Here is a 16,373-nt window from a genome sequence, read left to right on the forward strand (position 1 = left end):
GAAGCATACAGTCCCATGTTGCCTTCTGTGAGGCCAAGTTTCGAGCACAGCTATGAGTAAAACTCAGTTTTCCAGAAAAACCATGAAAATTAAAAAAATTAACCCTTAATTTTCTTCAACTTGTTTAACATTATTAGTATGTGTGGTGATTAGTGACCGTTAATCGATATTTATTTAGAAATCGTGCGATGCGGTCTGGTGTGATGTAGGTTTCAGAAAAACATTTTCTTTATCGTGCCAACGTTTCAATCTTTATTGAGATCATCTTCAGGGCCTGGGATTTACAAACATTGTTTACATATAACAATTACATCTTGGATGTGGAAAAGTGAATTTATACAATTCAAAATATATTTTTTATAATTCAGTCAAAGTATTTCTACTTCTTTACACAGAAGACAAACACTTTGAGTGAGTAGAAATACTTTGATTGAATATATAAAAAATATATTTTGCATTGTATAAATTCACTTTTCCACATCCAAAATGTAATTGTTATATGTAAACAATGTTTGTAAATCCCAGGCCCTGAAGATGATCTCAATAAAGATCGAAACATTGGCACGATAAAGAAAATGTTTTTCTGAAACCTACATCACACCAGACTGCATCTCTCGATTTCTAAATAAATGAATGTTATTAGTATGCTGTGTAGTAAAGTATTAGTAAGTAACGTTAATTAGATAAAAGTTAGTCGTTGGACTTTATTGATCTCGTTGTGATATTCATGAAACACAAAATTGGTATTTTTTATTTAAGGCGATACAAATACATTTGTTATTTGTATATCGATATTTTACATTTAAGGGATGGAAATGTATATAAGTACTCTCTAGTGGCATGATAGATGTAAATAGACTTTTACTCTTCTAAACTTTGTGCTTTCAGCCTTCATGGTAAAAATGTATATTTTAAAAAGAGAAAATTGTTTTTAAAGCGACGAAAAAGAGATTTCCATTGATGAAAAGTTTGCGCCTGGGTGTTCGGTGGGGTGCTGTCGTGCTGTGTCGAAGAGGGGGTGCGGCTCCCTGCCCGAGGTGGGACAATCATTTGTGAAAATCGTTCCTCGTCTGTTGCGGCCCGGGATTCGTACGACGACCGTCTTTCGACACCGACGTTCCCAACCGACTTTCGACGAAGCAGTCAAATTTTACTTCTATGTGAAGTTCGAGCCGGGCTCTATTCAAATCGCCTGGGTGAGTAGTTTTTCCACTTTAGATTAGATTGTGATGTTGACGACATTGAGAAAAACAATCTCGTTTTATTTTTACCGTTTCGGATATTTGACAACTCCAATCTTGCGTTTGTTTCAATAAAATACAATTTAATTCTAGTTGGAACAAAAAATGTGAAAAGGTTTTTGTCGTTTGTTATGAGAAATTATTATTATTATTTTAAAAAAAAATTAAAATCGTCATGGGATTCGACTGTAGCCAATCCTTATCGAGTTGTTTTCTCATGGATCTTTTTCTTCTACGCTTTGGGTTTTTCCAGTTAGTTCATCATTGACAAAATGACGCCTAACAAAGTAACATTTCATTCGGATGTTTATCACAAAGAAAACAATCGCCCCGTATTTTTCGTTATTTTAACCGACATAAAAAAATACGGGCAAAACAAATGTTGTGCAATATTAAATCAACACGACATAAAATATTTTTTCAACACGAATTATTTATTCTTTTAAGGTCACTATTAAATTCGCTGGTGTAAAACGCTTTTTAAATTTTTTCACTGTTAAGCACAGAATGTCTAAACTCAACTGGTACGGTGTGACTGGTAGTTTATTGCCTTGCATTGGAAATTATCAGTCTGCAGGAAGCTATTCATAAAAGTAGGATTGTCTCGTTCAGATTCACTACATTCTGGGGGTCCCACAAGGTTCACACTTGGATCTACTGCTATTCCTCATATTCTTTAATGATGTTGATATCTTCACTTAATAATGTTTTGTTTTATTGCTGGCCTATGATCTAAAACTTCTGTAAAATGGATACCACACATGATACAATGGTACTCCAAGAAAATTTACAAAAGTTTCATTTGCGGAATAATAATTTGTCGTCTGAACATTGAACGAGTAAGGTAATTCACTAGGTAGTCGAAGAAGGTATACCGATAATCTTTAGAAAATTCACATCTAGCAACAGTCCATTCGACATGGACTTGGTCGTTACATTCAACTTGATACTCTCATTTAAAGATCATATGGATTATATAACTGCCAGATCTTATAAATTATTGGGCTTTATAATCTCAGAAACACTCAAAAATGTGATAAAATATAGTCTTTTATATACTTATATGTTTCTCTAGTTAGGCTTATCATGAATTTTTATCTCATTTGGTCTCCTCATTACTCTAATGCCACCGCCTATCAATGCAATTGAAAAAACACAGCGTAAATTTTTGTGTGATACATTGCATTATAATCTATTGCTAAAATTTTTTTAGTTTTATTAATATTTTGCATACCAAAAATAGGTTTGGTTGTAAAAATAAGACATTTAAAAAGAAAATATTAATTCTAAAAAACAAAAAAAACAACAATTATTGAATAAAGAAAAAAAAATCAAAAACATGAAAATGTTAAAAGAAAACTGTTTATCCCTTTTAATAATCATGTCCGTTAAATGCCATTGCATTCCTTGGAAAAGATTTTTGATAAAATTTTGAGTAATTTTTTCCCATTCACCAAGAACAACTGTTTCCAACTCTTCTAGGATGTTGGGACCTGGGTTTTGTCATCGTACTCGTCACTTGATCAAATCTGGACTTCGAACTGGCCACACCAAGCACTTGATTCTAACCTCATGCTCTATAGGGCATGACGTTATTCTGCATTAACAACAATTTCTCACAGATGTGGTGATGGCAAATGGCACTAGTGTTCTTTGATTATATCTTCTAAGTACCTCTGTGAAGAGATCTTCACAGCTACACTGCTGAGATTATAGCAATAGCAAAGTGCTTAACTACATAAGCCCCATCCAGGGAAACGATTGTCATCTGTACTGACTCTTTGTTGGCGCTATTGGCCCTTAAAAACAACTTTTCTGTACATCCATTGATACAAGACATCCTATTTACCATTGAATCTCTGCAAAAACAGGGAAATAGAGTAGTTTTCATGTGGATTCCTGGACACTGTGGAATATTTGGCAATGAGAAGGTGGACCATTTGGCAAAGCAGGCCGTCCTTAATGGAGTTAAAATTACAAAAACACCAAAATCCGATGTGACAGCTTGGCATAAAAGAAAGTCTTGGCAGTTATGGCAAACAGAGTGGGAAACGACTTCTAATGTCAAACTTAGGGAGATAAAAAACAGTGTAAAACCTTGGGCCTCATCTCATAGAGGTTCCAGGCACGAAGAAGTTGTCCTTCCTAGACTCAGAACTGGTCATTGTAGGCTTACTCATTCTTATCTCATGGCAAAAAAAGAGACTCTGCTTTGTGATGTTTGCACAGAAAGAATAACAGTTAAACACATTTTGACAAATTGCAAAAAATATGTAGAAGAAAGACATCGGTTGGAAATTCCAACCAACATCAGACTCGCTTGGTGATGACTTCGACCAAATAGACAAACTAGTAACTTTCCTTAAAAAACTAAACTAATTTCAGAAATATGAAGATAAAATGATATAATAATTTTATACAAAATCATTCAAGTTCAGTATGCAATAATCTGTAATCCACTCAATGTTGGGAGATGTCTTGGGGTGCGGTTTGGGTGCCCATCTGGTGGTGGCTGTGAAGGGGTGTCCAGGGCCTTGGTTTCCGCTATTGGGGGTTCCTGAGCTGTGGCCCACTCACCACCCAGCTTGAAAGTTTTTAAGGCGGAAAATGACCGAAAGTGGTTGATCGCCTTTTATAATTTATAAAAATAATAATAATAATAAAAAAAAGAAGAGATCTTCCTCGCACAACAACCAATACGGTGAGGGTGTCCAAGGAAATGGCCACCCCAAAACATCAATACCCATCGTGAAATGTCACATGAAGAATATAGCATGGAGCGTACCTTTCTCCTGAGGGTTTACTATCATCTGAAATTTTAATGCCAACTCTCACCTCATTTGTAAAGAGAGCTCATCCCCAATCTTGCACTATCCATTTCACATGTTCCCCTGTTTAATGAAATCTGGCCATTTTCTGAGTTGTGGTAAGGTGCTAGGCTCTGAGGTTATTTTCATTGAGCTTTCGTCTTAACAGTCCTGAAAGACATTGAAACATTTTGGACTTGTCTTATCAGATTCCTTATCTCATTTTCTATAATGCTGTGGTTTCGTAGAGCCTGATGAATGAATTTATCAACTCCCTAATCCGTAGACCTAGGTCGTCCCTGTATGAAGCCCTGTATCTCTGAAGTGCTGAAGAAAGCTTCCTATTATAGAGTGATTTACACTGTGTCTTTCGGTGGCTTCACGCCGGCTGTATCCTTCTGGCCACCCCAGAACATCAATGGCCATCATGAAAGCCACATGAGGATCCATACAGCATGTAGAGTACCTTTCTCCTGGTGTCGGCCACGTAATAGCCATGTAAAGATTTGAAGTCAACTCTCACCTCATCTGTAAAGAGAACTCGTCCCCCAATCTTTCATTGTCCAATTCATATGATAAGAAGAGCAGGTGCCAGGCCCTGAGGTTATTTTCATTGAGCTTTCTTCATACAGTCCTTGAGGAAAACGAAACATTTCAGGCTTGAATTATGAGATTTCTTATCTCTTTTCCCATAATGCTGCAGTCATATAGCCTGAAGACAGATGAATTTATCGTCTTTCTTGTCCGTAGACTAGGTTGACCCTCTTGGCCGAAGAATCGTTCTTACTGTAGAGTGATTTACACTCAATATCGTGGCGACTTTTCACTGGCTGTATCCTTCCTCTAATAATGTTATTACCCTGAAATTGTCATATTCACTCAAATGTCTGACGAGCCATTATGATTATTTAGATTGGGGTCGATGGAGTACTTTTATAAATATCAAAGTATTTCTACTCAATCAAAGTGTTTGTCTTCTGTGTAATTGTGCCATTCTTGCGTGTCGTGTCGAGAATGCCAGTGAGATTTTGCTATTTTGTGTTTATATATGTTGGATTTTGAAGGGGTGGGGAAGGATGTCGGTATAGAAAAGATTTGATTGAATATATAAAATATATTGCATAAATTCACTTTTCCACATCCAAAATGTAATTGTAATGTGTAAACAATGTTTGTAAATCCCAGGCCCTGAAGATGATCTCAATAAAGATCGAAACGTTGGCACGATAAAGAAAATGTTTTTCTGAAACCTACATCACACCAGACCGCATCTCACAATTTCTAAATAAATATCGATTAACGGTCACTAATCACCACACAGATGACGTTATATTTCACCCTCATCCCTCGCCATTCACACTAATAAATACATGCACTCAACAAAACATATAGACATACAGCACATAAGACATACTATATACAATAATAATTTAAAAAAAAAAAAATTTTCCCTAAAAAGCGGAACAGAGGACCCAGAAACCCGTTTTAGTGCTCGAGTACCATTTTCAGATTGGATGGCATGCCTACATGCTCCAAGGCATGACATGTTTCCAGTATGTGGGACACATCGAGCAACCTTTCTCTGCATAAGGGGCACCTGCGTGGGCTTTGGCCCAAGAGCAGGTGCTTGTGTGTCAACCACGTGTGGCTTATTCTTAATCGCATAAGGACGATTCCTTGTTTCTGGCTCAGGTTCTCGGAGGGCCATCTACAATTCGTGCTCTTGATGCGCAAAAGCCTCTCGGATGACCACTGACGCTGCCATCTTTCTTTTATCATGTTCTTTACTGCTAGCTTGGCGTCAGAGGGCCTGTTCGCGATGGTCCGGTCTGAGGTAGAGCCATTATTGAAAAAGGTTTAAGTATAAGAATAATATCAAATGAAATCATCGAAGTAAAAAAAAATTATCTGAAAGTGTGGGATTATTAGGCGTAGCAGAATGGAAGGGCATAATGCTTTTTTTGTTCAAATGAGATTAATCAGTACAAAAGTAAACAACGGAAATAAACAAAACATTATTTATGTTTATTTTGACTAGGATAGCTCCTAATTATCTGTAACTAATTTAGAAAGATAGTGGATTTAATTTTAAACTAAATAAATTGAGTGGTGCGTTAAATTTGTCTATCCGTGTAGATGGTCCTGATCTTCTTATATCTTTCTATGTTCCCAGAGTTAATACTAAAAATAATTATCTATTTAATGTTCAATTTTCAATTGTCTGAGCCATACGACTAAAAAAATCAGCTTTAATCTCCATAGATATTTTTGGCCTGTTAGGTTCCCAATTCAAAACTAAAATTACTTAATACAAAATGTCAAATCTGAACTTTAGTATCAAGTTCATTAATCTAACAAGTCTTATCTATTTATAATTGTATAATTTCAAAAACTATATTGTTCTTTAATGAATATACTTATATATTTTTGATAAACGTTTATCGTAATGTATATTATACATGTTATATTTTTTATGACATATGTTCCTATTTGATATTAATTATTTAGTGTTATGAAACTTACATTTTTGTAACAAGCGTAATAAATATTCAATAATTTAAATAAATAAATAAATTTGAATTATTGATACCAATTGAATTTAGTAGATATGGAATCTTAAAAATGATGGATTAATGTACCAAGCCTCCCTCTTAAAATCTCAATCTAAGTTCCTGTTTGATAAGAAGTTTATATATAAATATACGATGTGCAATGAAATATCACAAAAAGAGAAAAAAAAAACGCTTAACAAAAATTTTTAACACGGGCACTCGACACGACACGCAAGAATGACACAATTACACAGAAAACAAACACTTTGAGCCCTGAAGATGATCTCAATAAAGATCGAAACGTTGGCACGATAAAGAAAATGTTTTTCTGAAACCTACATCACTCCAGACCACATCTCACGATTTCTAAATAAATATCGATTAACGGTCACTAATCACCACACACTTAACAAAAATGTAGTAGAATGTTGCTTGCTGCTTTTTTACAATCATCTGTGTGTAATTATGTAGTTCATGTTGTATTATCAACATCAATGGCACTACTAGACTAATGTGGTATTGTCTCCCTTATGCAGAAGTTTGACAGTTTTCTCTCTTGTTTGTCTTTCAGTTATTTATGTTAAGTGAAGCTGGAGTTGTTGCATCATCTTTGAATCATTGTCTCTTTTCTCACTTTTTTCAACCCTCCTGTTTTCCTTTCTCGGACGTTTCTAACGAAAATTTTTTACTTTTGCAATCTTTATCAGATACACTTCTTTTTAAAGCTTTTTTTATTTACTGGTCCATCTGTCTCTAGGTATTGATTTTTTTGAGTTGCCCTGTTGTTCGAATGACTTCATATTGTTTTATTTTTAAGCCCCTGTTTCTTTATTAATTAGTGATAAAAGATGGTGTCATTGGTTGAAAACAATGGTTCTACTCACAAACTGTTTTTCGTAGTTATCCAGATTTCAAACACTCAAGAATGAAATTTTCAGTTTGACAATGACTTGAGTGTTCAAAATCTGGATAACAGCGAAAAACAGTTTGTGAGTAGAACTATTGTTTTCAACAAATGAATTCATATGCTCGCTCACTCCACTTTAATTATTTTTATAAAGACATAAAGCCATCACAGATGAGGCATTGGATAAAAAATTCCAGGGGCAATGTGGATGAACAAATGCACAACCATATATGACAAATTGACAAGCTGACACGTAGTCTACTGCTAGTTTTTACTTTATGAAAACATTTTTGTTTATTTAGCAGTCGATCTTGAAAATTAATGTTCTCACCTTTCAATCACACTTGCGAAATGCATACGGAATTTGCATTCAAAATTTGAAACTGTTGTTTTAGCCTTTTGCAATCATCCTGGTCCATCTATTCACTCTGATTTATACTAGAAATGCACAACATAGACAGAATATGAACTTTCAAACGCTAACTTTCAGATGTAGTAAAGCAGTGAAGATAAACACCAGGATGATTGAAAATCATACAGCTTTAATTTTATTCTTAATTTTCTGCACTTTTTCTTTGTGCAGGATGCCTCTTCATGTGGTTTTGGTGATTTTCATAATTGCTGAAAATTGACATTTATTTGTTTTATTTATTATTTTTGAAGTAACTGGAAAACTTATTTGTCCATTGCTATTTTTTATTTATTTATTTTGATGGTTAAAAACCTTAGTGGTTGTTTAAGCCCTGGTACAGTTTTGTGTGAACCAGAAGAGAAGGAGGCCAACAGAGGGGCCGGTGGACCGACCGCCACCACCAAACAGGGGGAAGTAACGTTGGTTTTTCCCCTTACTTTGTGAAGGTAGGTGCTGCAAATTCCATGTCCTTAGGTGAGTTACTGTCGAGCATAGATGCAGGGATATTTGTTCATCTTGAAACCATGGTGGCGCCCTACCAGTAGGAACATTTTTTTATAATTCTGTCTGTTTCATTTCTGAGATATTCTTTTGGCCAATTAATTATAAGATAGGTTTGTAAAGTCGATCTCATATTCGATGTTGATATAGGCTGGAGGCGAGCCAGAAATTTTGGCACCTTTAGCTAATTTGTTGACATCATTGCATTTAAAACTGGTATTTCTTTTTATCCAAACCACTGTAATTCCTTCTTTTCCTTATTTCTTCAGCTAATATTAAAATTTGTTCTATTATATAATTATAAACAAACAGTCTGTTGTATTGTTGTTGTAAGCTTATGTACCCCACTCAGACGGCCAGTGCCTATTTCTGGAAATTTTAGGTTGAGCCCGGTGACATATCGTAATGCCTGTTCCATAGCAATTAGCTCTGCCAAAATTAGTGATAATTTATCGAAGAGTGCATATTTCTCCTGGTGGTTAAGCTTGGGAACATAAAATGAACTTGGATTTAATAATGACTCATCTGTGAATAACAAAGTGGCCATTTGGAAAAAGTGTTTAGATCAGCCAGGTATTTTTTATTGACTTCTATGTTGGATGATCCCTTGCAGTCTTTTAAAATGGTTGAGCTGATAAAGTGCTATCTTACTAGATATATTGCTGACTAAGCATGTTTCGAGGTAAAGCTGTGCTGATTTCTAATGCACTTTGCGAAAATGGTGATGATCCAAGCTTCATAGTCAGAGAAGGTCTTTTTCAAAGTGTCAGCTTCATTTGGCAAACTTGTCAATTATCCATTTCGACCATTTTTGTTTAAGGTAGTGTTTCAGTGGTTCACCAGTCACCTATTTAAATAGTTAAAACATATAAATTTATTCAATTGTTGTTTAATCAAGTGCGAGTTTTTCTGCTCATTTATTTAAGTAACCTTTCAGCAAAATCTATGGTATGCTTAATTAACTATTTATTTATTTTTATTATGGATGCATACAGGTTTTATTTATAAAACCTAAACAGTTTTGATTAACAATCACGCAAAAACAAAGGGCTTGCAAAAAGGAAAGCAGTTCAATTTTGTTAATTGTGACAAGGTCAATATTTAACATCTATATTCAACAAACAGCTCAAACTTAAATTTTTGCCAAAACAGGTTGCATGAAGGTATAAGAAAAAGGGTTGTTAAATGAGTATTCTTTGTTCACACCCTAAAACTAAGTAATAATGAATAGTCAACCGCTCTTTTCAAAAGTTTTAAAATAAAACAAGCCACATGTATCTTAATTGGACAGAGAATGGGCAAAAATTGGAATGGGCCAACCTATTAGACAAGGCCCTGAGGTAGTCTACTCTAAAACCAATAAAACAAGATTTCTAATAAAAAGATGTTTCATTAGTAGCCATTTTAATTTTAAAATTACACTATGAGAAGAGACCATTAGGATACAATATAAATAGAAATATTTTAATGAATTTATTAGTACCATGAAAAGAACACTTTTTAAATTTTTCGACACGGTAAAGTCGATAATTTCATCAGGCGTTGTTATCACCTTGCCAAAGTGGCACTATCATCAGACCTACATCTACTGTCTCTCATTCTTGTCAGACTCATCAAAAATCCCATTTTCAGCTCTGCCCATTATTTTGGTGTTATTTCAATAGGCAATGATTATGATTTTTATCATTTACTGCCCTGCTGACTTTTGTCTGAATAGTTATAAGTTTATTTTATTGCTTTAGATTTGAACCTTTGTGAGTTTTTCTACCCTCTCATTCAATTTCCCCTTTCAGCTAAATCTGTGATGACCCCAGCATGTATTAGTCAATTGACATCTTCCGTCTCTTGGAAAATTTAAGATACTAAAGGTGTAATATAAAGTATAACTTAGATTCTTGCTTATTATTATTGTGTGGGGATTAGTGACCGTTAGTCAATGATTATTTGGAAATCGTGAGATGCGGTCTGGTGTGATGTAGGTTTCAGAAAAAACGTAAAAAACCTTTTACCTCAAACAAGCCGATTCCTTATACAAAAATGTCTTTCTATACCGACTTCCTTCCCCACTCCTTCAAAATCCAACGTATATAAACATAAAACAGCAATATCTCACTGGCACACTCAACACGACACGCAAGAATGGCACAGAAAACAAACTGAGTGAGTAGAAATACTTTGATTGAATGTAAAAAGTATTTATTTGCATTCTATAAATTCACTTTTTTCCACATCCTACATGTATTTGTTAAATTTAAACAATGTATGTAAATCCCAGGCCCTGAAAATGATCTCAATAAAGATTGAAACGTTGGCACGATAAAGAAAATCTTATTATTATTGTTTATATTACATTTTTATTTTTTTTAGGTGAGGGGTATTCAATAAAAAGTTCATACTCATAACAATAGAAAAATAAAAATATTATACTAAAAAAAATAAGTGTAAAATTTTTTTTATGGACAATGAATTACAAATGACTTATTCAATTTCAGACGAAGACTTGTAACAACTGAGTGTTAATTTAGTAGATAAACATGTCACTTTATCCGTCACTCGAGGATATGAAAGTGGGACAGATGGTGAAGGTAAGACATATTTTTCATTCTACCTTGACAAAAGTTCAAATTGTAAAATGAACATGTTTTTTAGGCTCAGATAAAGGAGGCTTCATATCCTACGTTGAAAAGAAATGAAGAGGACAAGACTATCACCAAGCCCAGTGGGTTCGCCATGCACCAAGCAGGGATGGCGGTTCCTGTCTACCCTTCGTTGACCGAATATATGGGCCTGGACCTTTCAAACAAATCGATATCCATGAACATTCCCGATTACTCAAAATCTCTCGCAATCCAACAGCCGGCTGTGAGTTTATCTATTTATTATTATTTTTGTTTTGTTTCAAACTTTTAATTTAATTTCATTTTCAGGAGAATATGTCCTTAATGTCAAATTTTAACAATATGGTGGCACCTTTATCTGGAAATTCGCTTGGATTTAAAAGGGCCAATGTTACCAATGGGATCAGAGAGGTATTTCCCTATTTATTTTTGTAAATGTCGAAATGTCACTACAAATAAAATCTATACAGTAATTCCTCGAATCATGGTTAGGGACCTGAATCAGCGATGTTAAGTTAAACTATGTTAAGTGAGGCTTATCTGAGTATATATCTAAAGAAAAATAACAGAACCGACTGCTATGATGTATTTTTTACACTACAGTAATTATAAAAAATGAAAAGAAAATGAACAGAAGGGGGTTTTGGAGAATCATATTAACAAGAAACCATCAACCAATGGTACAGGTCCATAGAAACTACTGCTGCTGAACTACTGATGCTGTAATGAAACATGTCGTTAAACAAAAATTGTGCTGCAAAAGTGAAGCGATTTAATAACAAAACAACATAAACTGAGATGTTAACTTAAGATTTATTTACTTTCTATTTTCACATTTTAATTAAAATTTTTTTTTTAAATTGTATTACTATCATTGGATAAGTTGTGTTAGATTGTTATTTACTCTGTGAATTTATTATTAAGTATTTAATAAATACTTTGTACATTTAAGCAACATTTTAATTATTTAATATTTTACTAAATATTATCTTTTTTTAAACATATCAAAGTTGTAAAATTATATATATTTCAGTTGTTCTTATGCAAAGATAAGGATGGAAAAGTTGGCGTGAGAGTTGCGAGTGTGAATAGTGGAATTTTTGTTTGTCTGGTTACCAAAGGATCTCCCGCCGAGATGGGAGGGCTGAGGTTTGGAGATCAAATTCTCCAGGTAAACGGCACTATAGTGGCTGGTTTCTCTGTCGACCAAGTGCACAAATTGTTTAAAAAAGCTCCTGTAAATGAGGTAGTGGTCGTTGTCCGAGACAGGTAAATAATTTTTTTTTTATTTATTTTTTTTTTTACAAATAACAAGACAACTTACGGTATGTTTTTCCAGGCCTTTTGAAAGGACTGTTATACTGCATAAAAACAGTTTAGGCCATGTTGGCTTCCAGTTCAAGAAAGGAGAAATTGTCACATTGGTGAAAGATTCATCCGCTTCTAGGAATGGATTGTTGACACAACATCAACTTCTAGAAGTTGATGGTCAGAACGTAGTAGGCCTCAAGGACAAAGAGATAACCGCCATCATCGAAGCAGCCCCGTCTCCGCTCACCGTCACCATTATTCCCGTCAATATCTATGAGCACATCATCAACAAGTGAGCATTCCATTTTTATAAGTTAACAGTGGTTGGGGTTTTTGTTCTTCAAACGACATGGTTAAATGGTTTTATTTTATGTATAAATACAATTAGGCGATTAACTCAACTAAGTAAAACAAAAATTTAACTTATGTATAAACTTATTTAGAAACAAATTAGGAGACTTTAAAACTTTATGAATGCTCATTTATGAAATAAAGGTGAGATATGTTTCTTTATTAATAAGGAAAGTACCTGAATGGATATTATCTACATTTTGTAGTTCAGCTTTGATTCCTAATGGAACTTAGAAAACCAGCTGAATGAGGGTAGGAAAAAAGTAAATACATTTCATTTTGACCGTAGGAATTCGATTAGTTAATAATAAAAAAAAATTGTTTTGTTTTTGTTTGTAAATCTACTTTTTGAAAGTAGTTGGTGCAGATAATTTGCAAAATTAGAGTTAACTACAGCATGAGCATGTGCATGTAATGATCGATCAAAATCATCAGATTGCCTTTAGCATGCCTATTAAATTTTGCACAAAGAAAGGCATTGGAAGATTGGAGATGATGGAATGTATCATTTAAAGATAATATAGTACAAAGTATTATTTTTATATAACAGAGCTATTTTAAATATTTAGTCTTTAATTATATATATTCTTGCACGTGATAAGTGCAACTTTGATTTAACTTTGGAAAAGTTTTGTTTATGTTCACTTTATTTTATTTTGTTTGTGTGGTTTTATTTTGCGTTTTAAGGTTTATTTTAATTGGTTTTATAATTTTTTTGGGGGGTGTCACTTTTTAATCCTAAGGAACTATCATCACATAATTTTTTTTAAAAAATAAGTTCAGATACCTTCAGAAAATATTCCGCTTTACTAAATGTTTACTTACCAAAGAAATTAAAATAAATAAAAAGAAAGAAAAAAATATAAAGAAAATGAATAAAAATTTGTTACAGGATGTCACCTAATTTAATGAAAAACCTGATGAGCCACAGTATTCCAGCGTTCTAAACAACTTTTATTTTACTAATCTCATATTTAAAATTAAATTTGCATAAAGACTGGAGTTCCAGTGCCAAATATAATGTTATGCCGTTATTATTCATATAAGATTTAATTATTCTTATATTTATTTAATGGAGAAAATATTCATATATTCATGCTAAAAGTGGTAGCAAGAAGTATAATAAATAGTTTTTATAATCTTTTTCATTATTATTAATTAATTTGAAATTATTCCTATAATCTTCAATTATTCTTATCTAATTTCTGTTTATAAAGCAAGAGTAATGATCAATCTTTAATAGATTTTGGTCCACTTGCATATTTTCATAAAATACATACATACAAAATCTATCTTTTTTCATTTTTATTTTATTTTTTTAATTTTTATAATTGATTTGAGTTGGTTAATTAGAATTAGTATTATGCACTTGCATCCATCTGAATTACTCAGTTGTTGAATGTGTGGTTTATTCGAATGATTTCATATTTTTTGATACTAGAGTGTAATATTAAATAAAGATAAAGCCGGACAATGATAGATCGTAAGTGCAATATTGTATTGCAAATATGTGCTAGCCTATTAACATGAAATACATTATATAATAAATACAGATATATTGTTTTATAGAAAAAAAATCTGTTTTATGTTAGGTAAGAAAATATATTGTATAGTTTTTTATAATTGCAATTATAAACATAGACTTGTCACAATTTCAGATTCATGATTAATTATATTAAAATTTAGCGCAATCAATTTGAGCCGATGTTTAGTTCTCTTTGATTCATGATTTTTTTTGTAATGAATTAAGCCTGCGGTTTTGAAAAACTGAATGATCGATCCTACCCATAGTTAACCGCAAGCGGCTGTGAGAACTCATTACACATTTTAAACTGTAATAAATTTTAATTCTTCACTTTTGAAATGTGATATATGTACCTTTAGAAATATGTTTTGGCGACTTGCAGTGTCAGATTGGATGTCCAGCGATATAAAACTTCGCAATTACGATTATCTCACAATTTGTTTACTTTTAAAACTAAATAGGTGTTATTGAAATGTTAACGATTATTGTATTATATATTAATTAATTTCCCAAAGATTATATTGTATATAAAAATTGTGATTGTGACATTATATATTATAGAAAAAATACATTTGTTTTCTTATACACTACAATTTAGTGTTTTTCTTTTTTTTATTGTTTCCAAAACCTCAGTCCCCATATCATCGATAATTATTAATTAGTGTCATTCTGCTCACGGCATGTTTTGCAAACATTGCAAATTAGGGTCAACCTTAAACATCAACACACATTATTTATTATTTGTACCATTGGTATTTCTCAACTGACATACTTTCCTTTAAATGAGGGGTCAGCAACTTAGTTTAAAAAAAGGGCCAAATCGTAAACCAAATCTGGTTCAGCGGGCCAGGTTGCATGCACTAATAGAGTATTCTCATTTTATTAATATTTTTCAATTAATTAATATTTATGAAAGGCATTGGTCGAGATAAAAAGGTCAGTGTCACAAGCGGGATTCGAACCCATTATCTTCGGCTAAATACGCTGCTGCTCTACCACTTGAGCTATCGTGACTTCGATCTGCTCAGACACTAACTTCCCATTTCATAAATATTAATTAATTGAAAAATGTTAATTGGTCAATCGGACCACGAACTGTAATGGATTTAATAATTAAACTGAAGTATATCTTCAGCTCTTCGTGGCCATTTCATTTCTTGCCGAGAATCAAATAGATTACACAACATTTGAAAATGCGAAAGGTGGGTTGAGATGGGAAGTTAGTGTCCGAGTGGATCGAACTCACGATAGCTCAAGTGGTAGAGCAGCAGCATATTGAGCCGAAGGTCGTGGGTTTGAATCCCGCTCGTGACATTGACTTTTTTATCTCGACCAATACCTTTCATAAATGTTAATTATTTAAAAAATGTTAATTGGTCAATCGGACCACGAAATAATAGATTTATTATTATTTAAAAACTATAAAAACTTAAAAAAGGGCACTCTCAACACGACACGCAAGGATGGCACAATTACACATAAGACAAACACTTTGAGCCCTGAAGATGATCTCAATAAAAGATCGAAACGTTGGCACGATAAAGAAAATGTTTTTCTGAAACCTACATCACTCCCGACCGCAACTCACGATATCTGAATAATTATTTAAAAAACAAAAATAATGGCTTTATTTTTGAATATTAGGCAGAGTGAGAAAAATTTGAGAAAGCAATGAATTAATTCTTGGAGGAAGGACAGGGGCTACTGTGGAAATAGAACCCACAATTTCGGGTACTACAAGAAGCCTTTCTCGCTGATCATTCTTGGTCCTCTAAACATCAATTACACAACAGTTACAGCAAACATAATTATACGTGGCTTAATATCACTGTTTATAATATTTTTTTCTTCTTTCTTGGAATATCATTATTGACCGTTGGGAATCAAATGATTTTATTTTGACCCTAATCGTCTCATCTGAGACAAGAATATTAAATTTACTTCTTGCCTGAGAATGATGTCCCAGAAGCAACTGTCTTTTTCTTTCTTTTATGATAATCACTGTCATTCAATGTGATACATACAATTTCAGTACTGATGACTATTTGACGATCTTCAAGTTGTTCGGCAATTGTGGGGTGGTTATAAAATATGTATATTTTTTCCATTTTATTCTCTTTTCCCAACATACCTTGTCCTGATTGGTGA

At 33.2% G+C, this 16,373-nt stretch overlaps 1 protein-coding gene across 2 annotated transcripts; it reads left to right on the forward strand.

Moving 5' to 3' along the window:
* The first annotated feature begins 1,008 nt into the window (after positions 1–1,008).
* On the forward strand, positions 1,009–14,661 carry LOC106663653 (syntenin-1-like). 2 transcript variants are annotated; one of them, XM_014388656.2, is made up of 7 exons: positions 1,009–1,196; positions 10,913–11,005; positions 11,070–11,282; positions 11,348–11,449; positions 12,072–12,307; positions 12,378–12,641; positions 13,593–14,661. In XM_014388656.2, exons 2-7 carry the CDS (start codon positions 10,955–10,957, stop codon positions 13,645–13,647), a joined length of 921 nt encoding a protein of 306 aa, XP_014244142.1. In that variant the 5' UTR covers positions 1,009–1,196; positions 10,913–10,954; the 3' UTR covers positions 13,648–14,661. The 2 variants fall into 2 exon arrangements, with proteins under 2 accessions (XP_014244142.1, XP_024082891.1); XM_024227123.1 differs by lacking the exon at positions 1,009–1,196 and adding an exon at positions 9,218–9,240.
* Positions 14,662–16,373: the final 1,712 nt, after the last annotated feature.

This window comes from Cimex lectularius, unplaced genomic scaffold (assembly GCF_000648675.2).
Source record: "Cimex lectularius strain Harlan isolate CLEC.00 unplaced genomic scaffold, Clec_2.1 scaffold204, whole genome shotgun sequence".
NCBI classification, from domain to species: Eukaryota; Metazoa; Arthropoda; class Insecta; order Hemiptera; family Cimicidae; genus Cimex; species Cimex lectularius.

Coding starts and splice junctions, on each gene's coding strand:
- LOC106663653 (XM_014388656.2), top strand. CDS start 10,955: ATGTCACTTTATCCGTCACTCGAGGATATGAAAGTGGGACAGATGGTG. Junction 11,006..11,069: donor AAGTGGGACAGATGGTGAAG/GTAAGACATATT, acceptor CATGTTTTTTAG/GCTCAGATAAAGGAGGCTTC. Junction 11,450..12,071: donor TTACCAATGGGATCAGAGAG/GTATTTCCCTAT, acceptor TATATATTTCAG/TTGTTCTTATGCAAAGATAA.